General features: G+C 41.8%; 3 protein-coding genes and 1 pseudogene across 4 annotated transcripts; 1 reads left to right on the forward strand and 3 right to left on the reverse strand.

Annotated features, from left to right (window-relative positions):
• The first annotated feature begins 239 nt into the window (after positions 1-239).
• LOC115679203 (DEAD-box ATP-dependent RNA helicase 3, chloroplastic) lies at positions 240-5098 on the forward strand. The gene is made up of 10 exons (XM_030602797.2): positions 240-962; positions 1437-1570; positions 1658-2069; positions 2249-2347; positions 2598-2822; positions 2929-3306; positions 3634-3777; positions 3878-3973; positions 4125-4411; positions 4622-5098. Exons 1-10 carry the CDS (start codon positions 459-461, stop codon positions 4698-4700), a joined length of 2358 nt encoding a protein of 785 aa, XP_030458657.2. The 5' UTR covers positions 240-458; the 3' UTR covers positions 4701-5098.
• Positions 5099-10972: 5874 nt separating this feature from the next.
• On the reverse strand, positions 10973-15679 carry LOC115679176 (CTD kinase subunit alpha-like). 2 transcript variants are annotated; one of them, XR_008817788.1, is made up of 10 exons: positions 15217-15679; positions 14967-15127; positions 14785-14879; positions 14082-14617; positions 13406-14005; positions 13095-13258; positions 12655-12731; positions 11933-12157; positions 11678-11827; positions 10973-11527 (listed from the first exon to the last, which is right to left on the reverse strand). XR_008817788.1 is itself a non-coding variant. In XM_030602766.2 (10 exons), the coding sequence occupies exons 1-10, from the start codon at positions 15401-15403 to the stop codon at positions 11213-11215; spliced, it is 2433 nt and encodes an 810-aa protein (XP_030458626.2). In that variant the 5' UTR covers positions 15404-15668; the 3' UTR covers positions 10973-11212. The 2 variants fall into 2 exon arrangements, 1 of the variants encoding a protein (XP_030458626.2); XM_030602766.2 differs by having other exon boundaries at positions 12010-12157; positions 15217-15668.
• A 1341-nt stretch (positions 15680-17020) lies between these two features.
• On the reverse strand, positions 17021-21343 carry LOC115679409 (probable serine/threonine-protein kinase PBL25). Its single transcript, XM_056309613.1, has 6 exons — positions 20196-21343; positions 19965-20103; positions 19128-19318; positions 18801-19044; positions 18157-18548; positions 17021-18017 (listed from the first exon to the last, which is right to left on the reverse strand). Exons 2-6 carry the CDS (start codon positions 20056-20058, stop codon positions 17634-17636), a joined length of 1305 nt encoding a protein of 434 aa, XP_056165588.1. The 5' UTR covers positions 20059-20103; positions 20196-21343; the 3' UTR covers positions 17021-17633.
• Positions 21344-21496: 153 nt separating this feature from the next.
• LOC115679431 (putative F-box protein PP2-B12) lies at positions 21497-24089 on the reverse strand (annotated as a pseudogene).
• Positions 24090-24708: the final 619 nt, after the last annotated feature.

Raw genomic sequence — 24708 nt, forward strand, 5'->3', positions numbered from 1 at the left:
CAACAATGAAAAAGGCAACTAGTGAAAATACAGAGGATTTGTAAGAGAGAATAAAACCAAGCAATATGGGAAGTGGGCCAAAAGAGGTCCATGGGTTGTTGTAAAGTCAGGGAAGGGATCGCACACCGGCCCATTTCAGTCGATGGACGGATCAAGAATCGCAGCAGTTCCATCGCTCCGCCAGTATTTGTCCCGAATTATCTTCCTCTGGCTAATTCTCCCCCTCTATAAAGAGAAAACGATAGCATAGTGGTAGCAGCAGAGGACAGAGGTGGAGGATAGAAGGCCATATATCTCCTCTCCGTTTCTCTCCCTCTCCGTGACCTTATCCCTCCCTCCTTCCCACCTCCCTATCAAGCCGCCAGTATCTGTTTCTTCTTGTTCCTAACAGCCTCACCGAAGCATAGAATTTCACTCAAAAGTCTGTGCCGTTTGAGCGTTTTCTGCTACCATCTTCGATGGCTTGTAGGTCTCTGACCCCGTCTATCATTTGCCATGGCCAGTCTCTTGAGACAGCCAAGAAACCGACCCCAACAGCAGCAGCAGCAGCAGTGTGTGCTGCATCAGCTGGTCCCGTGGTTTCTTTGTCCTTTTTGGAGAAGCCCCACTTCAATTCCTTGCTCTGTTCATCTAACGAGGGCCATGTCCGAAGACCCTTTGGGTCTTTCGAAAGTGGGTGTGTGAAAAGGCGCGGCCTTAGGCGGAGTCTGAGTAGCTTTGTGACTTCTGCTATCGCCACGCCGAACTCGGTGCTGAGCGAGGAGGCTTTCAAGAAGTTGGGGACTGGTGGGTTCTCGGAGAGTGAGATTGACGTGAGTGAGGATGAGGGTGGTTTCGTGTCTGAGGGTGGCGAGGTTGAGAGGGCGAGTGAGGACGAGCTTGCTCTCTCCAAGCTGGGTTTGCCTCAGAGGCTCGTGGAATCTCTTGGGAAACGTGGCATTACCCATCTCTTTCCCATTCAAGTATGTTTTGTTCCTTTTTTCCTTCCCCTCCCCTGTTGTATCGTAAATTTTCGTTTTGGGTGTGAATTGCTGTTGTTTATTGCTGGCTGAGTTTTCCTTTTTCCGAGCATACTTTGTTGGCTGGATAATTGAGTGGAAAACTTTGGCCTTTGTTAATGTACTAGGCGAACCATGGATGGAGTTAAGTGTAGGCAATTATAATGTAGGTATACTGGGATGTTCTGTGGTAGCTTACATGAGATGACTATCCTATGATGAAAATCGAGCTGTTCAACATTAAGATGTTGTTGGATCTAAGGCTTTACATATGCAGAGTTTCCTTTTTCTAATCGGCTCGATATTCGGTTTCTTTACTTTTGCCAGCACTGGGATAGTTCACTCGTTACTTTTCCCCTTTTATTGTTCACTCTACTAAAGTTTCTTCATGTTTTCAATGGCAAATTCATGTTCCTCATACTGTTGTTTGATTGTTAGAGAGCAGTGTTAACCCCTGCGCTTGAAGGGCGTGATTTAATTGCTCGTGCAAAGACTGGAACAGGGAAGACGTTAGCTTTCGGGATTCCTATACTGAAACGTCTTACTGATGGTGATGAACATAGAAGTTCGAGGTATTTGAGGGATAATTTTACCTTTTTGGTAACCTCCAATGTTTGAGCATTTTTCTAATGACACATTATACTGTAACTGTCTCTTAGACGTGGGCGACTTCCTAGAGTTTTGGCCCTAGCACCAACAAGGGAATTAGCAAAGCAAGTAGAGAAAGAAATTAAGGAATCTGCGCCTTACTTAAGCACTGTGTGTGTTTATGGTGGAGTTTCTTATATTACCCAACAAACTGCCCTTTCCCGGGGGGTCGATGTAGTTGTCGGTACTCCTGGTCGAATCATTGATTTGATCAATGGTAACAGCCTTAAATTGGGGGAAGTGGAATTTTTGGTACTTGATGAAGCTGATCAGATGCTTGCCGTTGGTTTTGAGGAAGATGTGGAAGTGATCTTGGAAAAGCTTCCCTCACAGCGACAGAGCATGCTTTTCTCTGCCACAATGCCTGGCTGGGTGAAGAAACTGGCGAGAAAGCACCTGAACAATCCTTTGACAATTGACTTGGTAAAGTTCTTCTCTCAATAATCTATCTGCCTCCATCTGCCCAACTTCTTGCATGATCCGATACTGGGTATAGGCCTGAACTTTTACATAGTATGGTCACAGAAATGGAGGACTGTGGCTCATCAAAATGTTGTGCGACGGCTTATGTGGTTTGCCTGCTCTTTATTTCCCTGATGTAGGTTGGAGAGCAAGATGAAAAACTCGCTGAGGGAATTAAAATTTACGCCATATCAGCAACTCAAACTTCAAAGCGTACCATTCTAAGTGATCTCATCACGGTAGGAGATGCATCCCTCATATTTGATTGCTTTTTCCCCAATCAAGATACTTGTTTGATTCGCTAACATTTGCATAAGGATATGTCTCTCATTAGGCATTTGTCCCGAATTTCTCTATCATGCTGTTTCTTAAGATTCTTCCTGCTTTGTGAAAGAAGGCTTTGATCTTGTTCTTGCCTACATGATTTATGGTAGGCTTTAAGAGATTGTGCTTATACTAGATAAATGACCTTTTGTATATCTATCTTAGGTGTATGCGAAAGGTGGGAAGACCATTGTTTTCACGCAGACTAAAAGAGATGCTGATGAGGTATCAATGGCACTAACGAGTAGCATTGCCTCTGAAGCATTGCATGGGGATATCTCTCAGCATCAGAGGGAGAGAACTCTTAATGGTTTCCGGCAGGGGAAGTTCACTGTTCTTGTTGCTACTGATGTTGCATCTCGTGGGCTTGATATCCCCAATGTTGATCTTGTAGGTTATTTAGTTCTTTATGTTTGTTTTACCTGCACGATTAGTTTTCCTCTCACGAAGCTATGTCTATAAGAGTAACAAGAGTATATGCATCTCCTAATGCCAGATCATCCACTATGAACTGCCGAATGATTCAGAGACTTTTGTCCATCGGTCTGGTCGTACTGGACGTGCCGGGAAAGAAGGAACTGCTATCTTGATGTATACAAGTAGTCAGAGGAGAACTGTCAGATCCATTGAGCGAGATGTAGGTTGCACATTTGAGTTTATTAGCCCTCCAGCCATGCATGAGGTTCTGGAGTCATCCGCTGAGCAAGTTGTTGCGACCCTCAAAGGAGTTCATCCTGAGTCTCTGGGGTTTTTCACTCCAACAGCACAAAAACTAATTGAAGAGCAAGGTGTAAATGCTCTAGCTGCTGCTTTGGCTCACTTGAGTGGTTTTTCGCAACCTCCTACTTCTCGGTCTCTTATAAATCATGAGCAGGTAGATTAGAAACATCTAATTTGTGGCAATTTTGCTTTTGCTTGTCATCTGTGCTTCTATAACTCTACCTGTTATTAGATTTATTTCAAGATTTAGTGAAAGAAGTGGTTGCTCATTGGGGCACGGACCATTTATGTCGGGAAAATAATTTGTTGATCCTGTTTGCTGTCAAAATTTGAGAACGTGGATTAATATAACCAATGATACCAATTGGTTCTTCAGAACATGGTTTTTGTACGTTTCTGCCGATTAACTGGTAATTCGAGATAATGGACAATTTGCCTGCTGCTGTATCTTGTAATGTTCTACTGTACACATGCATTGTAGGGTTGGGTTACGCTGCAATTGACTCGGGATCCATCTTATTCTAGAGGTTTCCTTTCTACCCGATCTGTCACTGGATTTCTATCTGATGTCTATTCTCCGGCAGCAGATGAACTAGGGAAGATACATTTGGTTGCAGATGAAAGGGTATCTACCAAACCAGAGCACTATCTTTATGAATTTTCCCATTATTTTTTCTTTATTGTCTTGTACATTTTTTGCATATTGTCGATGGTGCCAATGACAGGTTCAAGCGGCGGTTTTTGATCTTCCGGAGGAGATTGCAAAGGAGTTGCTGAGTAAGCAAACACCACCTGGGAACACTATTACAAGAATTTCCAAGGTTGTATGAGAGCTTGAGATACCTCATAGGGTTGAGATTACTGTGGTTTACCTAGATGCAGTTGCTTCCATGCTTAGATATTGCTGTAGTGTCAGTTTCGGTGCTAATTGCATGCTCAAAGCTAATTCACTTGGATCTTGTATATTGACAGTTACCTGCTCTGCAAGATGATGGGCCCCCTAGTGATTTCTATGGTAGATTTTCTGGCAGAGACAGGAGTCGTCGGACGAGTCCTAGAGACCGGAGAGGATCGAGATCGTCCCTAGGCTGGGGCAGTGGTCGTAGTTCTGATGATGATGATGGTCTTTTTAAGCGTGGTGCCCGAGCTTCCAGAACTGAAAATAACTGGAGTCGCACCTCAAGTCGTACCTCAAGAAACAATGATAGTGATTGGCTTATAGGTGGTAGGCGATCCAGTAGGTCATCTTCGAGGGACAGGTATATCTTTCTGCTTATGCAAATCTTGCAAGTATTCCTCAAGCATTTTTGTCCGCTCTTGGAACATATGGAATTGATGTAGTGTTGCAGACTTCGTTTTGGACATTTGATACAGTATCCCCCATTGAGCAAGATATTCCTTTTCACTCGCCAATGAAATACTTTACATGGGCATGTAAATCTCACTGATTCAGCATTGTGTCATGACAGGAGCTTTGGAGGATCGTGCTTCGTATGTGGCCGTTCAGGGCACAGGGCATCTGAATGCCCCAGTAAGCAAGACTACTGATTGTATCTATCTAAATGTGTTGCTCTTCGTACACTCTGAGCGAAAAGTGGAGGGTCCTACTCTGCCGCCGCCATTGCTGTGTGCTCTACCTGCTTGTTTCCAAAAGGTGGGTCAATGTGTCTTTGTGCTGGAGAGACGATCAGAATAGTTACAGTGATCAACCCCGATTTAGCCCCTGAGCTTCGGTATGCTCGGCATGGGCCCTGAGTCAATCCTGCTGACACTCCATACCAAATCGTTGATACTTAGCATCTTTTTGATAGTTTCCCATTAGCTAGAGAAAGGACGCTTCTTTATATGAGTGATCATGTTAGAGTAAAGGTGTGTCAGAATCAGTTCTTGTGAAACCTTATCTGGCTCTTTTTGGAATGGGAGGTTTCCTCCAATTCAGTTGCAAATGGATGCTTCTATGCACTCGTGTCCTCTGGCAATCTTACCATAGGTTTATGAAGAGGATGAAACTAGCCTAAAAGCCCAGGACGCACCAGACCGGAAACATCAGAATTGTTTTATGATGTCTTCCAATTTTGCATGTTGTAGTGATTATTTGAATGATTGCTCTATGTGCTTATGTTGCTCTTCAGAAATGCGACAGATGGGGGACAAGAAAACAAAATCATTTTAGTTCATTATCTTGGCACCACTGGCATGAAATTGAATTAGGAGCTTAATATACATCTAGGTTGTGCTCTCTGAAGTGAAAAGAAGTACAAAGAAAACAACTAGTTCCAAAGGTCCGCGAATTGGATCGATGGTCATGTGAACTAGGAGTCTCGCAAGTCTAGGAACAGAGCGAATGGAATACTGAAACTCTGAAGATGATGGCCAAACAACAAACCTTAGTGGATCACTCTTAAGTTCTGATATTAGCAAACTGAATAAACATAAGAACCTAGATTCCTAGTAGATTAGAGAGAGAATTGCCCAACAAAGGTCTCAAATATCATATTTCATGGCAGAAGACGAGGTTACAAGATATTCTTACTCGCCCCACCTGCTTAATCATCAGAACTGTGACAATGACTTGCCCCCAAATTGATTACTTTTTAAATGAGCACAGCCAAATCATGCAGACTGAGTTTTCGCTCTCCCTATCCCATAGAAGGAGCTATCATTGAACTGAAACAAAAGCTCCACGTCAATGGCTGAAGCTAAGTCCTTGAAGAGGACGTGTACTGCATAGATGATATCCAGAAACATCTAAAATATCATTCTGGTCAAGACAAACTGCATAGAACATCAATTCCCAGGTTACATGGCTTTCTACGCCGGCAAAAATGTCTGCTCTCTAGGATAAGGCTAAATGAGCCGGCTTATATTTCGACCCCTGTCCATTCGACTGTCTCCTGATCCAAAATCTCCACCACATCATTAGCGATGGATGCGATTACTTGCAAGAAGCCTGTGCTGAAGCTGGTGTATCCAGGAGGCATCATTGAAACGCACAAAAAACCGATCACTGCTGCCGAAGTCATGAAGAAAAATCCCAGACACTTTGTGACTCGGCCGGATGTGTTCAAGTACCCCTGGGTAGTTGTTCGGCCCGAGTCGCTCTTGCAACCTGGCGACGTCTTTTATATTGTCCCATTCCATACAGTCCATGGCTTGCTGCAGCGCAAAGCCCGTCAGTATCAGCTCTTGAATCAGCAGCAAAGCCCGGACTCCCGTGCAAGTGAAGATTTCGAGAGGGAACGCGCCCGTGAATCCTTTCGAATAGGATCGTGTCCGTATGATTCTTCTTCAGAAAGGACTAAAATAGTGAAAAGGAGATCTCCAAATGCTTGCCAGAAAACTGAAAGATGCAGGCTCGGTGAATGTGATGCAGGAAACCTCACATCCTCAAAGAAGCACTGTCTTGATCAACTGGGTGAGATCCTGCAGCAGCAGCAACAAGGCCGTGATTCTCCATCCAATGAAAGAAGTAAAGCAAGTTCCAGGCATAGAGTATGTGAACAACTTCTTGAAGAATCATGCACCTATGATTCTTCAGACGAGGTGGCACATACTCATCACCTCTTAAAGAGACGATCCCCAGATGCTTGCCATAATATGCCAAGTTACAAGCTTGAAGGATATGTCAAAGGAAATCGAAGATCGGTGCATCCAGTTGGGCATCATCAGTCTGTGCTGCTGACCCCAACTAAACAGCATCTTGCTATGTTTGTTGAGAAGAATTCCCCAGCCGGTACTAATTTCCAGAGGAGAGTGACATCAGAAAATAACCTTAGCCCTGCAAAACTCTCTCGTCGAAAATATACTGGTGGCAAGCATTCCCCTCTCATGAAAAGACAATCTCTTTATGCTTGCCTGAATATGAAAAGTCCCAAGCTGGGAGAATCTGATTCGGGAAATTCTGGCCGTCAGTCTGAAGGAACAACCTCCAAGGAGCAGTATCTTGAAAAACCCAGAAAGTCATCAGATAGCTTTACTTTTTGGCTCCAAAGCAAAGCAGATGGACCTCCAGGAGATCCCCAAGGTTGGCATGAGTCTTCCCCTGAAGAGGGTGGCTTTCATTGGCACGTGAAACGTCGGCCTCGAGATGTGGAAAGCCCCCGCTATGGAGATCAGCGAATGGGAAGTGAGCGATTCTTTGATATACTTATTGATGGCAAAGAATCCATTGGTTCTGGTGATCGCCAGAAAATGCAAGGACGTTATGGTGGAGCTAAGACAAAGAATCAAACATGGGCAGGTTGTGCACAGGATGATCCGTACAGCCCAAGTGATGACAAAGGGAATCGTATCTTTCGGAAAGGCGGCCCTGAAATGAAGCTTGACCAATCTCGGGATGAGGCCTTTAAATTGAAATCTTGTTTAAAGAAAAATAAGAACAAGTTATCCGGCCGCAGGGTCAGATTTACCCTTCCGGGCGAGGATGACGACAACTTGAGGGTGGAAGTCTTTGAGTTCCGAGACGAGGAGACTCCTTAGAACTCCATGATTAATAAAGTTTTGCTTCTAGTCTTTTTTCTGTCAGGCCTGTTTTGTGATGAACCTCTATGCATCGTTAACTCTCTTGAACACTCAAGAGATAACCTTTACCTCCTTTATATATGATCATTTCTCACACACACCATGGAAAGCATGAGTCCTTGGTGTTGAGAGTACTTGGCTAATAGGGGCATATTTGTCTATTTCCTTTATTATTTTATGTATTACAGCAAGAAGGATAGTATTGTAATTTTGGCCTTTTGACTCTATTATAAATAGATAGCTTGGGGTCACATAAATCTAATCAAGCATTCAGTTCAGTTTTTTCTCTCAACATGGTATCAGAGTTAGATCTGAACTGAAACCCTAACCCTAATCTCTCTTCTACGCAACCTTTCTTTGTCCTCTCTTCATACCTTCACTCTCTCCCACCGCAGTTCCTTCTCATCTTTTCCTTTGCTCTCTTTCACAGTGTAGGGCGGCACTAATGAGGTGATTCTTCGAATCTAATGTCTACCCTAAACTTCACCTCTATGAGATAACTAAAAATTCTTTACAGTCTGCAATAAGTGGTTCAACTTCTTCTGTGATTTTTTGGATCTTCTTGTCTGGAATTGTTTCTGCATTGCCGCTGGCCTACAATTCTCTTGTGTGTGAAGACCAAAGCACTGCAGTTCGTGGACCATCATATTTTTTCAGATTCTTTGGGGTATATTAGAATTATCGATTTTTTTCTTCCCTTGATCTGATCTAGCTGATTTTTTTTTTTTGGAAGATAATTTTAGCCTATTACTAGTGACACAATGTCTGACGGTTCAGTTGAGAACCCTCCACCTACAGGAGATAGCCGTACAGATTATATTACTTTCGCTACGATCTCTGTGAAGCTTGACGGCACAAATTATTTGATATGGTCTCAATCTGTATCCTTGACCATTGCAGGCTGTGGGCTTATAGGTCATATCAACGGCACTTCTGTGAAGCCGAAACATCAAGTGCTACTCAAGACAAGTGGATCTCGAATGACTCTTTGGTAATGTCTTTTTTGCTTAACTCGATGTAGCCACATATTGCAAAAGGATATTTGCTTATTGATAGTGCGGTGTAGATTTGGCCGGCTACTAGGGATACTTATGGTCAAATCGGGAATGATGCACGGGTGTATGAACTTCGAAAAAGGGTTCATGACACTTTTCAGAAGGAGATGACTGTATCTTAATATTATGCTGAGCTTCGGAGTTTGTGGCAAATGTTAGATCATTATACCGATTATCAACCAAACAATGCTATAGACATCGCTGCCCACAAGAACCATGTGGACAAGATCAGAGTTTATGATTTCTTGGCAGGATTGAATGTTGAATATGATCAGATACGTGTTCAAGTCCTTAGCCGGTCTACATTCCCCACTCTGAAACAATCATATGCCCTAGTTCACTCAGAAGAAAGCTGTAGGACAGCAATGCTCCACTCCTCTACTATTGATCGATCTGCTCTTCAAATCAGTGCTGGCACTATTACTAAATCTAGTTCGTTCTCTCGATTTAATGATACCCCTAAGGAAGTTGTGAAGTGTGAATATTGTCATAGGCCTTATCATATTAAGGCTACATGCTGGAAGTTACATGGAAAATCTGCAGATTTTGAGGTAAAAAAGGCACAAAGAAAAGCAAAAAACAAAGCAAAGCATATTGAAACTGTTACTGCTACACCTACTACTGATATCGGTTTATCCCAGAAAGAACTTCAGGCATTTCGACGTCTACTAAAAGCTTCTACTACTGCTGCTTTCTCCATAGTTGCCAATTTGCCTTCCCATTTTGCTTCAAATGTAGCCACTTCAGGTATCTTTTTTGGGGGGTTTAATACATCTGTTGTTTCCAGCCCATGGATCATTGATACAGGGGCTACAGATCATATGACAGGTTCTTCTAGTCTCTTTCATCAATACACCCCTACTTCCAGTAGAGACAAAGTTTGTGTAGCTAATGGAACCCTCTCTTCCATCGTTGGAAAAAGGGTCTATCAATTGTTCCTCCACACTCTCCTTGTCTTCTGTTTTACATATTCCATCATTCTCTACTAATATCCTTTCTATTAGTAGTCTGACTCGAGACTTAAATTGTAAAGTAACTCCTTTTCCTTCTTATTGTATTTTCTAGGATCTGGTAATGGAGAAGGAGATTGGATATGGTAGATTGGATGGTGGTCTTTATCTGCTCGAGGGTAGTGGAGTTTCACTTCTACTTCGTCTACTACACCCCATCAAGTTAATTCAGCATTGACAGATCTCCATCAGTGGCACTGCAGATTAGGTCATTTCTCTTTAGGAACTTTAGAAAAAAATTTCTCGAGTCACGTTTCAGCTTGTAATAAAGATAAGTTTTTTTGTGAAGCTTGTGTCTTTGCTAAACAAACTCGTTCTACATATTCATCTTCAAATAATAAAAGTTGTTTCCCTTTTCATGTGATTCATACTTATGTGTGGGGTCCTTCTCGACGTACTTCTATCTTTATTGTGATTGCAATACCTCCAAGCATAACACTCAAGCTAGAGTTTCCAGTCACATATGTGCGTGATGCTAGAGATTTCAGTTCGGACGGATGGGGTGAGATTTTTTGCACATAACACTCAAGCTTTGATCTTCTATAATATTATTAGAATATACTCCTACACCTAATACTTGATTTTTTTTTTTTTGATAGATCATTGAAACCTTGTGATGCTATCATATACGTCATCTATATTATACTCCTTTTGTTGTTTATATATGTTCCCTCAGAATTTTGGCCATATAGAACAAATACCAAAGCTATATTTTGACAAGATGATGATTGGTTCATTTTCTTTCTTTTCGTGAAAGGGATTCGCTAAGTAAGCTGAAAGACCCATATATTGGAAAATGTTGAATGCTGAATCTGTACTGCATATCGGACATGATCCTCCAAATTTACCAATGAATCATGGAATCTGAGTAGACAAGGCAAAATATCATTTCAGGTAGTTATCTTCCTTGTGACGGTAATAAAATTTACAAGCAGAGAGATGAATAAGTTCCGTTAATGCAAGTTCCATTAGTATCTATAATCTCCAAGCTCACTTAACTGTCTCATCTTGTCTAAAAATCTCACTGTTGAAATATACTTTTGCGAAGAGTGTCTGCTATTAAAGTACCTCTTACTGAATTACATAAGGTAGTTCAATGGTTATTCACTGTTTAATGAGAAGCTGGCGTGGGTATTTTATTGAAAAAAGAAGCTAATTACCACAGCTCTTTTATAAGGCACTTCATTACTTAAGGCAGAAACATTGTAGACCTCCCATTCTAGTTGGGTTTCCATGCTCACACAAGAATCTTATGAATACTAACTTTATGGAGAAAGTAGAAACTCGTCACTGTGTAGATAAACATTGAAGGGTCTTGTGTGGTGAACACCGATATATGCCTGGTCAGAAGATGCTTCTGCTTAAGCCTCGTACTCAGCAATTGCAATTCTATGCGTTAACTATACCGTTCACAAAAACTTTACAACACTGATTCATCCAATATAATCACTTGTTCAGCTACTACATGTTACCATTAATGTACCCTCATATCCTGTATAAATTTGGCCAATGAACCCCGTAAATATGCCTGGTATTCTTCACTTACGAGCATCTCTGAACAATTTGAAGCATGAGGACTTCTTTCCACTCCAGAACCATCCAAAAGCAATGCTGGCTCGCATGTAGTATCTTGGCCATTTCGTTTTGGTTCACTCACTCTGGAAGGATTTTTGTTCACATTATGATGCATCACCCAGGAGGTGGTTTGGCCGTCAACATGTTCATTTGGGTTATGCTGCGGCAAAGCCAAAGCCATACCAGGCATATCTCCATCCAGTATTTTCAACACCTGCAAAAAGAAATGTTCTTTAAGAAAGTCCTAGTGTCGTGGGGGAAAAGGGTGCAGTCATCAAAGAATAAACAAGTCGGTTCACTTATTGACAACGTGTAATTTGTTTTCTAGGTACATTTAAAGACTTCTAGTGGTGTTGAAAGATACCTGCGACATCCTTGGTCTTTGTTCTGGCAGTGGTGAGAGACACAATTCTGCAGCGTGCATCATGGCATCCACTTCCCATTTTACGCACTTGTCTAACAGTTGTGGATCTATTATCCCATTAATCATCCCCCTTTTCAGCAACGGAAGGCCCTGCACAACAGACAAAGGAAAAATGACGATATTAGAGACTACTCTCATCCTGTTGTTTTCCATTTTTTCCAAGTTAAAAGTGCTAGATAATCAAAGTGAGTCTACCAGTTATAAACTAACAAAATAATGGTTCTTTGAAGTTTCTCCTATGCAGTGTAATGCAAGATGGTGAGAAGACTTGCCCAATCAGACACAAACTGTTTTCCAGTACTTCTTGAAAAATCAGTGGCCTTAAAGCCACTTAGTAGCTCCAACAGAACTATCCCATATGCATATACATCAGCTTTCTCTGTTATAAGCCCAGTCTGAGTATACTCTGGAGCCAAGTACCTACATAAACATTAATTTATGTGTAAGAGCCATTTTCTCTGATAAAATAATTTGCTGGAGGCTAGACTGGAAATTCAGTAGAATATTGATTGCTTAGGTCTACTTAGAAATTATTCCATGCTTGTTTACTAAACCAGATTCATAGATCTCGTCCAAAAAATCCAAAAGGAGGTGACCGTTCTTCCAGTCATAAGTAGGAAAGAAGGCACTCCATTAATTTACTCTGCAAGAAAATTAGTCAGTAAGATATTTATGGGAAGCTTGCTAATAAGTAATACCAACATTAAGGAAAGTTGCCTCTGGAAGCAATTGCTTCACTGAAGCTCATTGAGACAATCAAACAAGATATGAACTCGTAGTCTCATAGGAGGCAGAGAAAACCATTAGCACGTAGAGATTACAGTAAGATATTTATGGGAAGAACACCATTTTTAACCAAATTGTGATGCTGAGAATTAGAAGATTATGATAGAACAATAGTAAGATTCAGTAAATACCCAAATGCACCAACAACCCGTGTCTCCTCGGCTGCTTGGCCATCTGCTTGCCACCTTGCTAGGCCAAAATCACCCACCTAAATGTGAGACACAGCTGTCAGTAGCTAAAATCACTCACTACTTTCATATGTGGAATGTATTTCATTCAAATCACAGTTCCCACTGACAGATGAACAAGCTATTGACTTAAGGCATCATAATGAGGCAATGCTCAAAACCGCATCTTCATGTAGTCTAACATAATGCTTGTGAGCCCATACATTTATGAGGCTTTTGTTTTCTGCTATATAGGTTGGTCACTGAATCACATAATTATTTTTCCTACCACGTTCACAATCTGGAAGAGGCAAATATGTGAATTTTAAGAAAATTCATGCCATGAACGAAGTCGATGCAGGCATAGGTATTGAAAAGTATGTAAAGAATAGCGATGGAATTACCATGGGTTCAAAGTCATGGGTGAGGAGGATGTTGTTGGGCCTGAAGTCTCTATGTATAATGCATCCGACTCGACAATCTTCATGAAGATATCTCAAGCCTCTTGCAGCTCCTATTGCAACCTTCATCCGATTAGGCCAGGTCAGCAACTCGGATGACTCTTTTCCTGGAAATTTTATTTGCCTATCAGATCAAGTAATTTTTGCATGCGCAAGTGTCTATCACGATATGGCTTTATCGGAACTTCTGATGGTAAAGGATCCGATCAAAAACAAAAGGAAGCATAAACAACTACAGCATTACAGAGCTTTACCGTACAGATGCTTGTCCAATGAACCATTGCAAGCAAACTCATATATGAGGAGCCATTCTGTTTCGATGCAATAGCCCACTAACATCACCAAGTTCTTATGCTGTGCACAACTCAGCACTTCAATTTCGGAACAGAACTCTGATGCACCTTGTGCACTCAAGAACTTGTGCTGCTTCACTGCAACGACTTGTCCATCGGCTAACACTCCTCTATAGACAGGACCAAATCCACCTTCTGCCAAGAAGTTTTCTGCTGCGAATTTATTGGTAGCTCTTTCAATCTCTTCGTAACTGAACTTCCTAGGAGCCTTACCAAAATGCGGAGCATTAAGCTTACAGACAGAGCAGAGAGGTGGAGGTGTCGGGGGATGTTTAATTGAGAGAGACACAGCTCTCCTGACACTCGATATTCGTGGAATACTAATAGAAGGGACTGCTGTTGGTTGATTGTCGTGGAAAGTTGAAGGGTCTTTTCTTGTGATCAGCTCTTTTGACTGTTGTGGGCTGTCTGCTTTTTGCCATAAGCGTGATGAATCTACTGATCGTCTCGCTGGGACTGGAACCATGTTCACTGCTTTAAGATTATTACCCTTTGCCATTTCTGCTTTAAAATAACAAACAGCTTTAGCGTGTTAGTGCAAAGCTCTTTCAATATGTTTTCTTTCATTTTGGCTTACCGCTTTTAGTCTTCAGAGGACCACTATAGCTTTTCCTTTTTGGCTCCAAAGGAGTAGCTGATGCTCTAAGAAGTGTCTCGTCAATGTTGGAGTTTGACACCTTCCTCACCGATTGATGATTAGTATTTTCCACAGAGGGTTTGAATGCAGCCTGGATTTTCGTCTCCTGGTGGAAATACTGAGAATTGAGATGTATACGCGAACTGTACAGCGTCACATCTCTAGTGGTAGCATTGAGCAAGTAAAAGGGGTCCTTCTCTGTGGTAGAAAGTGAGGACGATGTGTCTGCCTTAATATTTGGACTTCCAAACCCGAGACTGCTATGAATCGCTGGACTGCTATTATCTTTATAGTTGTATGCAGTAACTACGCCAAGCATGTCAGCTACTGTGGGGTCATTTTGGTCCACTTTAGTGTTAACTTTCTTCTGAATATGGGGATTAACTGCTCTCAGGATCCTTGGGATGGCGTGGTCTACAAGTACTATGTTACAGATCAATTGTTTCAAACAGTTGTCACCCTCTTTCTTCAACCGTCTGCAGTTTAAAGGCTCTCAGCATCATTAGTGCTCTAGTTAATCACTCAGAATAGGAAGAATAAACACGGTTAATTCATTGAGTCGTTATGAGGAATTCCCCCTAGATATTAAGGATAATGTTTTTCACAAGAATTGAGATGTGGGCATAAGATTACGGGTGCTTACCTATCTAGAACTACCCAGGTTGCTCCAAGCTCTCCAGCTGCAGTCGCAACTGACCCTGGCTGTGCATCTGTTATGACTTTGACTATACTGTGCACCTATCACTCAACAATATGCATCAGAAATGACACTAGCAATTTAAAACTACACCATCACTGTTTATCATAAACCACAAATGTGATTACCTGCTTGATTTTGTGAGCCGAAAATACGTGCCACATCATAAGCTCACAAACACCTTTCACCTTCAGGTTTACATCAGTTTCTACTCCATCGTTGAGTGCTCGGGCCATGTTATCTAACGAAATCTTGTCATTGTGGCTGAGACCCCACTTCTTGAGCAAGCCTAAGGAATGACCACAGGGTCACAAACATACAACAAGAATTTTAAGAATTACATTAACAAGCTAAATCTGCTGTCTTTGGGATGCTCACCAGAGAAAAACCACGATGTCTTAGACTTATGTGTCCTATCGGCACCAGCGGGAGCTTTAGAAGGAAGAACGGCAAATAGGAATACAGAGTCCGAAGTCTTGGTCAGATTGCGCACTGCCCATTCGAGAGCATAATCCGTTATCTCTTTACTTGCATCAACTGCCACAACTATCACTTCACCATCCATCTCTCATAGAATTATGTGAAAGGCAAGAACATAAAAGAAGTTGTAAAACTTCCTCAGATAAGTTGAATTGTGGAGACCTTGGAGCAACAATAAGCAAACTTGGAGATGGAATCTGGTGACCTCAAGTACACCACTCACCCTGATAAACCATATGGGCATCAATTACAATTGCAATGAAGTTTTATTCTTTTTTCGTGGGAAAGCAATATAGAATGGACAAACTGAAAAGACAGGCTGATCACTAAAATTGACAGAGTCCATGGAGGATGGATGAGCCACCACTGGGCAGCACAGGGTGAGACATTTGATATGTTCTCTGTCTATATGCATTTGGAGGGAAATGCATATTCTCTATCACATATCAGATAGGGACAACCACAATAACTCTTTCTATTTAACGTATAATTTTTTGAAGTGCTCAAGTTTTGACCTTTTCAATGATTGGAGGGTCTGTCTGCTTCATTTTGATACAGCCTATGCTGTGTTTTGATAGCGACATGCTTTTTGTGTTCTTTTTCTAACTCAGTACCTTGGTGCTGCTTTTGTTGTGCGCATCTGATGTCGCCAGCTATGTCCATCCCCCATTATAAAATTGTCTGGGAAATGATCCGCATTTGGTCCAACACCTTGCTAACTCTGGTACTCCATTATGTGCTCTATTATATATCCCGCGGATACCTTCAAACTAACAGTTTAAAAATCCTTTTTACATAATAGAAATAACAATAATAACAACGATAATGATTATTTATCATACTTATGGTACTAATAAAAAAATGAGGATTCATCAGACTAAGACAACAGAACCTATTGATCCTGCAGCTGATTTGTCCTTTTGTCAAGTTAAAGTAACGGGACAGATATTTGGCATGGTCGTAGTTGCTTCAATGTTCTTCTTTTCACAATTTGAGATTAAAGTTAAGAGATACAGCAAAATGTAAACATCAGGTTTTTATTATAGTCTGATGATGCAAATCGTTGCTGAAACAAGCTTGCAAAGTGAAAAGGGGGGGGGGAGGGGGCGGGTAAAAGAATCGTTGTTTTCATTGCCCCTTTACCCTTTTATAACCCGAAAGATCCCGTGTTCGGACATTATTTCTGTTAAGTACAAAATAAGGAGAGCTAGGTCATTTTGCATAAAGAACACAGCTATTGAGTTGGTTGGGTCATAGAGCATGAGGATGTCCTTGGATTAATTTTCTGTGCCTAACAGGAAGACACGAACAAGATCGACAATATAAAAGGCATGTAGGCAGGAATTTTGGTAATGGGCTTGTCCAGAGTAGACCTTGTTCCCATCAATATGATTATTTTGAGATGTTTTCCTAATGTTAGGTAAGGATGACATCCTGATATAGATAGACCGTCAACAGGCTAACCCTAGTTCCGGAGCATTTGGCGGAAAAATATTACTCATAAGCACCGTTTTTTTTCAACTAATGGATGTTCTACATTATTAGATCTAAGAGGCTTCCGTTTTTTTTCGAAAATTTTCCAAAAGTGTTGCCAAGCTTAGAATCAGCTAAAGTCTGGGTCTCAAGAGTGACTGTAAACCCCAGATACAGCAAATCAGAAATTTTTTTGCTGAGATATAAAATTACTTAATTGCAAAAGGACTACAGATCAAAGCGTAAAGCATTCCCACAAAGAAGCATCAAATATAAATACATGCTAAATCTAATGAAACCAATGGTAATCCATGATTAAACACTTTCATCTGGAAGCAATTAGATGCGCTCGACTCAAACAAGTCCCAGATGCTATTTTGGCTTAATCACACAATTGTAATCTATAGTGGTGAAAACAGAAAAACAAAGCCGATGTCATCTCTCGTCCCAGCTGCTCTATGTCCCAGAAGACACTAATATTTCCATTAATCTCGCTTGCCTTTGTCACCTAAAGGAACACTTCCCCCGCTGTGATCTCACCTTCGTATGATAGTCAGGTTAGGACCTTCATTACATCTACCTAGCAACTTTAGCAGGATCCATAAGCTGCTCCCATTCAATCTCATGCTGGTTTCACGATTTAAAAATATTTCCATCATGAGATTGACACATGATTCTGTCACTTAAGAGACACTTCTGTTTCATCTGCGTCCTGCTTCTTTCATTTTCTCAAAGAAGGCTTCTTCGTCCAATGACATGCTGTTGTGGTAACTCGAATGAGACTTTATTTGGCTTCCAAAACGATTTGCTGGTAATCATTCTCACCCATTTTGTCCTCATGATCAGAATATTCCCTTTTCTCGCCATGAAAACTGATCTCCAAACGACAAAATTTTCTCATCTATGTCCACCACATCAGAATGTTCTCTGCAGTAATCTTGTCTGCTGTCACTGTCGTCATCATGTTCTGTTTCTCCATCATTTTCCTTGGGGGAATGAAGCTCAGGATCCGCAAGAGATGAACATGGTCTCTCATCTGATGCCCCTGAAAGAAAACTGAGAGCAGTCACGACATCACTCATCAGTGGTCTCACAGATGCTTTCTCTTGAAGACACATCGCAGCAATAGCAACGGCTTGATTTAAGTCTTTCTCGGGAAATTTCCCCTGGAGTAGCGGATCTGCCATTTGTGGGAATAGTTTAGGATCTCGGAATTTCGGATATGCCTGCATATTATCCAATCACTCCATAATTAGTCAAATATTTTGATTGATTTTGGTGTATGAGTCCCACAATTACGATCAATACTTAAAGCAGTCCAAAACGTTTGATGAGAAAAATGCAAATATGAAAAATGCATATTACCCAAGCAACTAGATTCTGCTCCTCGCTGGGTTTTGTGGTGTCAATTACTCTCTGTCCAGTGATGAGTTCCAGTAAAATTACTCCAAAACTGTAAACGTCAGATTTTGGTGTTAACTGTCCTGTTGTTGTGTATTCTGGAGCACAATAGCCATAAGTCCTCATCACCCTGGACGACACATGCATTTTATTACCAGCAGATCCAAGCTTCGCCAGTCCAAAATCAGACAGCTTTGGCTTAAACTCTTCGTCCAACAAGATGTTTGTGGACTTTAGATAACCGTGTATAATAGGGGGATTGCAGCTACCATGCAAATATTCGAGGCCTTTTGCTGCACCATACACGATCTTCATCCTGACAAACCAGTCCAAAGGTTCCTCATTTGGCGCAACATCTGCATTTAAGTTTTGGCATAAAATCCAGCCATTAATTAGACAAAGAAATTTTTCTCCAGAACAAGAGGTGGAAATATGTATGGTTCATCTTGTGAAACACATTATACTTCATTAGAGTTTGAAAGCTGCTCTGTTAGCAACAAAAGAAGTATACACCAGTACTTTGCATGCAAACTCAAGCAGTTTTTCCTTCTTCTTTCCTAAAGCATCATGTTGCCATTTGAACTTCTAAAACTTCCACAAAGAGGTACCTTTTTTGTTTGCTTTTGGGTTTGGTGGAAAGCTTTTGGTACCAAGCAGATGATCTTCCAGTGTCCCCCCAGGCAAGTATTCGTATACCAGAAGCCTCTGATCCCCATCGGCGCAATAACCAAGGAGGTTGACCAGATTGTCATGGCATACTAGACTCAATGTCATAACTTCATCAAGAAACTCCTGGTTTTCATGTAATCCATTTCTGTCAAGTTGCTTTACAGCCACCACCAGTGGACAATCCTGAGTAGTGAATCAAAGAGCTTAATTGCCTGGAAAAAAGGAAAAAGAAAAAGAAAAAGAGCGTAGAACGGCACTTTTATTACCTGACCACTACCTTGAAGAGTGCCCTTGTATACCCTACTGAATCCGCCTTCTCCCAACAGATACTCCGGTCGGAAATTCTTTGTAGCAGATGCGAGCTCACGAAAAGTGAAATGTTGCACTTTGATTTTTTCACGGTCCACCTTGTTTGGCTTGTTTTGGGTTTCACCAACTAGTTTCTGCTTCTCAGCCCCTGCAGCATTAAAAGACGGAAAATTTACACCAGCGCACTTTCTTGAACATTAATTCACCTTAACGACAACACTAGCATGAAGGTCAAAAGTGGCACATGCTGTGAATTTGATATGTGGAATAATTAGATAGTGCATAGCCGAAGGCAAATTTAAAATGCCCACAAAAAGGTTCTCTCCACAGGTATGAACTTTTTGTTTGAAGATCAGCAGAGCAAATCAATCTGTAACCCCAACTCATCTTCCACATTTCAAGGCGAGTCTCCAATACATTGTACCTTTTTATTTGGCTATTCTACTACCCAATGCTCTTTGTGTTACATAAGCTAGAAGAAAGTGCATGAGTAAAATCAAACCATATTTGGATCTGCGGTAATGCCATAGAAGTCTCAACCTTTTCCATTCTAAATCTCCGCTTATTAGAAACAACAATGCATTATGATCCACTGCGGCCCAAATTTTCTGGCTCCTTTAGGTCAAACCTTGAAAATACTAAAAGATGGCGGATGGAGAAATGAAACTTAAATGTAGATATGGTGGTGTTTTAGGGGGCAATATGAACATGGTGGATGAACTTGAATCATCTAGAATTTGCATATGATGTAATTCAAAAGAATTAAGGAAAACAAGCAACATATGCAGTCTTACCGGGTGCGTGTGATGCGTTGTGGCCTTCGATTGGAGTCAGGTGCTCCCTCTTAATCTGTTTAACGTGTGATGAGAAACAGGGGAAGCAACTCATGCCTGGACACAGATCAAGAAACTGTCTTCTTTCACATTAAGAATCCTGTGAAAAGAAATACCATGAAAGCAGCCCTCTGAAGGAGGCCAGCAAGGAATGTGGAAGGCCAAGGGTCCTTCAAATTTTGGAACACTCACAACAGTTTGAAGGACCCCTCAGACAATTGATGTTGGAATCAACAGGATGAAGAACAATCACCAGATGAAAGAGCCATTTTGTGGTCTTCTTTTTTGGGAAGAAGATCCGAAAATTTTCTCCGATCTATAAGGTGAATTTGGCATAACAGAAGAGGAAAATGTGGGATTTTTGGTAAGTTCCTCCATGGTAAGTCAGTTACGAGGAGAGGACCATAGTTGGGTCTGGTTCATGGAGGCCAGTAAGGAATGTGAAAGGCCAAGGGTCCTTCAAATTTTGTTACACTCGCAACAATTTGAAGGACCCCTCAGACAATTGATGTTGGAGTCAACAGGATGAAGAACAATCGCCAGAAGAACGAGCCATTTTGCGGTCTTTTTCTTTGGGAAGAACATCTGAAAATTTTCTCTTATCTGTAAAGTGAATTTGGCATAACAGAAGAGGAAAATGTGGGATTTTTGTTAAGTTCCTCCATGGTAAGTCAGTTACAAAGAGAGGACCATAATTGGGTTTGGTTCATGTTTATGCCAGCTGTTTTATAATTGGTAAATGCAGAAAATTTAACAAAGAAGATCAGATTTAAATGCCCTTCCAAATATAAAGATGGACAGTGGATTGATTCATATTGCCCTAATGTTTTTTCAGCCAAACATATAATCATAATTCAGCTCCTCATATGTCCGCCTTCCTATGTATATCTCGTGAAGATGAATCATTTGGTCAGCCACAAAGAAGGTAGCATTTGCCTTACAGAGCCTGCCTTGCTTGTACCTAATCATTCTCCATGTAAATGCTTTAATACTGGCCAAAAACAAGAAGGCTTTCCCTGTTTTCATTGTAGCAATGACGTGTTCCTTTTTTATTGTTATTCCGGTGAACCACGTTAATGCCATCTATCTTATGCTTAAAGTGTGCAAAATTTGATTGTGCCTATTCTGGTTCTCTTACTGCCGAAAGCGATAAATGAGTTCGAACCGAGAGAAATTATAGAAGAATGGTCAAGATGGAACTAAAGAATTCCGGTCATTTGATCATGTCTAGTCAGAAAACCAAATGGCCCTGCGTCGGGCATGAAATGGTTCAATTAACCATGAAAAGAGAACACATTTAGAACCACAACAGAACAGAAATGCCATACATAGAATGCATCTTAGATAGATAAAAAGCTCATTTGTAAAAAAATAACCAAACACAATTACATTTTCTCAAATGGCTTTCAAATGATTTTTTACCAAACGCCATTTGTATTTGCATTCTCCAAATGAACATTGGAAATGCTGAACCAAACGGGCCCTAACACAGCTTTGAACAGGGTCCAGTTAACACCCCCTTGTAAAAATTTATTCTGTGACATATTATGTGAATTAATCATCTGTAATATTCACAATATCCCCATTCACCTCATCTCTGTCGACCTATGCGCTGACGACTGCTTTCTCGGGGAGTCATCTGTGTAGGACGAAGCTCAATCCGCTGGATGACTAGCCCGGATTTCCAGTTACCACTTTTCACCTCCATCAAGTTTATTTGAACCTCCCCAGTTGGAGGGTTGCTCACGAAAAACTCACCCAAATCGACCTCCTTCCACCCATCTGCTCTGTCCCGAGGAATTTGTTTGTCCCTAGCCTGAACAACTCTCACCGCGGATGCACCAAGGGAAATACGCAGATATCTCTCTTGCCAGGTTTCATACTGCTGCCTAAACCTCCCGTCAGGATCCAAATAAACATTGCCTCGCTCACCCGCGGAACCAGAAAAGATGGACACTTCCACTGCTTGATTCTCAAAGCCATAGTTCCCATGCACAAACTTGAAGATAAAGTAAGCTGCATAATATGTGTCAGCAGACAGAAGTCGCATCTCCATCTTGGCGTGAACCTCAAGCCAGCATACTCTAAGGAGCTCTGCCACCTCTGGGAATCTTTCAGATAAAAGAACAGATTTCAGTAACCTCACAATAGATGCCAAACATAAGAAGACAGAGGACAGTCTCCACAGAAAAAATGGAAAATGTAACAGCAGTTTGGAGATCGGATGGACCTTGAGACGTGGAGTGAAGTCCATCTCCAGTAGCAAGGAGTGTCACCCCATACTATAGACAGATCTCAGGTGCCAAGCATATAACACTTCTTCCCGCTCCATTTTTCAAGTGCAAAACTCTGCACATGACATGGAAAGATCATTCTATGCGATATATTTGGAAAACCAAGATGACACCGTCTCTCCATAAGGAACATGATAACAGTGAAGGATAATTATGGGGAGCGAATTACAAGTAGGTATATATCTTTCAGTCATTTATATGCTGAACAAACAATGTATCGGACAGAAATGATATTCCTCGAGACATGATTCCCAAAACGATTATAATAAGATTGTTGTACTTAAATTAAGTATATGGGATGTCGATGATCTCCACTTTAACAAAAACGAAAAAACAAACTAGAGTAACTTCTTTGGCCATTGCTTCAAAAAGACAATTGCAACCAGGTTGTGTTCTTTGAACTTCTCCCAGTAATGGTTACTCTAGGATTAACACCTTCCAAAGCCATTCTCTGCTTTCAACAAGTCCACCCTCGATTCAGACAAGAACATCACGTTTTAGCATGCATGGAGACAATTCGCCCTGCATTCACAATTATATCATCACGTACGTGCGAGCAGAGACTGCACCAACGGGATAATTTGACTTCCACAGCAGGCTTCTCTATGGAACAAACAATGCTCCAATTCTATCCCCAACTTTAACTCAAATCCCGCTACACCGCAACAGCCATTCCAAAGCATAGCGTTCAAAACCATCCCTAACTCTGGTATTCAGCTCCTGCAGGCAGGGCACAAATTCGGAGCACAACCGCCCATTTGAAATGATGCCTTTCTCACCTACCATTTTAACTTTAGATTCATTCTAGTGAGTATCGCCAGTTTCTTCAAGACTGCCCAGCACAAGCAGTGAAGCCAAAACCAACCAACCAGCCAACCCAAGTTTAAAAAAGCAAAACAAAACAAAATCGAACCCGAGTGCTGAGCCAATTTCCGCAAAAGCTAAAAGTTTAGTTCACACGGTTCATGCTTCATACCTGTGAGACTACCCTTCAGGTGCAGGCAGATGGAATGAGGGAACCCCAGCACTAACGTTGTCAGGCACTTAATATCAAACCCATTTGTTCTAATAACACGCAGATAATGGAGAGATTGCAGCTGATTACGCTAATTATTCTGAAAGCCTGCAACTATTGGAAAATGGCTCAACTTTTGTCTCTAACGCGTATGATCGGCCATGGTCTTCGAGAAGCGGATTACACAGAACCGGAGTTCTGTGCAGAAAGAAGTTCAAAACCCTCAAGCCGATCTCAAAGACCGTCACCTTTCACTCCAACATTCGACAAAATCAAACTCCAGGCCCACAAGACCCGACAATCATTTCACCTGGCGGCCGGCGTAAAAACCCAGAATTCGGTCGAGAAAAATCAAAGCACCTTGCGACCGGAGTAGATGAGAAGAGGGGCGCTGCAGAGACGGAGGAAGACGTCCTTCTTCCTAGTCAGCGAGGGTCCAAGAGGCGGCTGCGGCGGCGGCGGCGGCGGCGAGGAAGAGGAAGTGGAGACGATGAGGTCGACATCGGGGGGGGGAGGAAGTTGAGCCAGGCGGCGTCGGAGTCGGAGGCGGAGCGGAAGGCGCGGGAGACGGCGGAGAAGCGGGCGGCGTCGCGAGGGGTGGTGAGGGAGATGATGTGGGCGATGCACTCCTCCGGCAAGGCGTCCAGCTCCACCATCTTCTTTGGGGGGGGGGGGGGATCGATGGCGTTCGAACCTCCGTCCGACGTTCTTTGTTTTCGATTCGGACGACGGGATTCTGCGTCCGAGGTTGCTGCTGACTGCTGCTGGCTACCCCATGTGCACAGGCACGAAGCACGGAAGCAGATGCTGATTAGTGCTTACAGTTTCCAGCTTCTTTTTGTTGATTTTGCTGGTTTTTGCGCGCCCCGAGCCCGACCCGGAATAAAACGGTTTTTCATTGTTTTGAGATGTATATAGATATCCTTCGAAACGTCAATTAAGGGTAGAGATATGCAAAACGGACCGCTCAAACTGAGAATTGCTCGGACCGGACTGGATTGGCCGGTTTGATCTGGTTCCCTGGAGTATTGATCCGGTTCTCAGTTCCTAAAAGTGTAACCGGTGTCCGAGCGGTCCGGTTCCTTTTGGAACCGACTACATGTGCTTTTTTTGTTTTTTATTTCTTCGAAAAAAATTAGTAAAATGTGGACTGAACTTAGGATGTTTTTCGGTTTGTCTTTTCAATTTGAGGATCATTAATACTATTTGATCATTCGCGGTTGCTAAATAATCATTATCTCTCGATAATTATGGGTTTATTTTGTTGTTTTCGATATGCAATTTATAAATTTGCTTTTTAATTGTTGTTTATCGTAAAAGATATATCAGCATATAGTTAGGGTCCTTTTACTCGGATCTTTTTTTCTAAAAAAGTAGTGAGAAACACAAAGAGATG

This window comes from Syzygium oleosum, unplaced genomic scaffold (assembly GCF_021117445.2).
Source record: "Syzygium oleosum isolate NSW1041296 unplaced genomic scaffold, Sole_v2.1 Sole_v2.01, whole genome shotgun sequence".
In the NCBI taxonomy this organism is placed as follows: domain Eukaryota; kingdom Viridiplantae; phylum Streptophyta; class Magnoliopsida; order Myrtales; family Myrtaceae; genus Syzygium; species Syzygium oleosum.

Excerpts from the sequence above, each read along its gene's own strand:
- LOC115679203 (XM_030602797.2), top strand. The coding sequence starts at position 459 with ATGGCTTGTAGGTCTCTGACCCCGTCTATCATTTGCCATGGCCAGTCT. Across the intron at positions 1,571-1,657 it reads GATGAACATAGAAGTTCGAG|ACGTGGGCGACTTCCTAGAG; the intron begins GTATTTGAGGGA and ends ACTGTCTCTTAG. Across the intron at positions 3,307-3,633 it reads CTCTTATAAATCATGAGCAG|GGTTGGGTTACGCTGCAATT; the intron begins GTAGATTAGAAA and ends CATGCATTGTAG.
- LOC115679176 (XM_030602766.2), bottom strand. The coding sequence starts at position 15,403 with ATGGATGGTGAAGTGATAGTTGTGGCAGTTGATGCAAGTAAAGAGATA. Across the intron at positions 15,128-15,216 it reads GACATCGTGGTTTTTCTCTG|GCTTGCTCAAGAAGTGGGGT; the intron begins GTGAGCATCCCA and ends GTCATTCCTTAG. Across the intron at positions 11,528-11,677 it reads AAAGACCAAGGATGTCGCAG|GTGTTGAAAATACTGGATGG; the intron begins GTATCTTTCAAC and ends TTCTTTTTGCAG.
- LOC115679409 (XM_056309613.1), bottom strand. The coding sequence starts at position 20,058 with ATGAGTTGCTTCCCCTGTTTCTCATCACACGTTAAACAGATTAAGAGG. Across the intron at positions 19,045-19,127 it reads CTCTTCAAGGTAGTGGTCAG|GATTGTCCACTGGTGGTGGC; the intron begins GTAATAAAAGTG and ends TTCACTACTCAG. Across the intron at positions 18,018-18,156 it reads AGCAGAATCTAGTTGCTTGG|GCATATCCGAAATTCCGAGA; the intron begins GTAATATGCATT and ends GATAATATGCAG.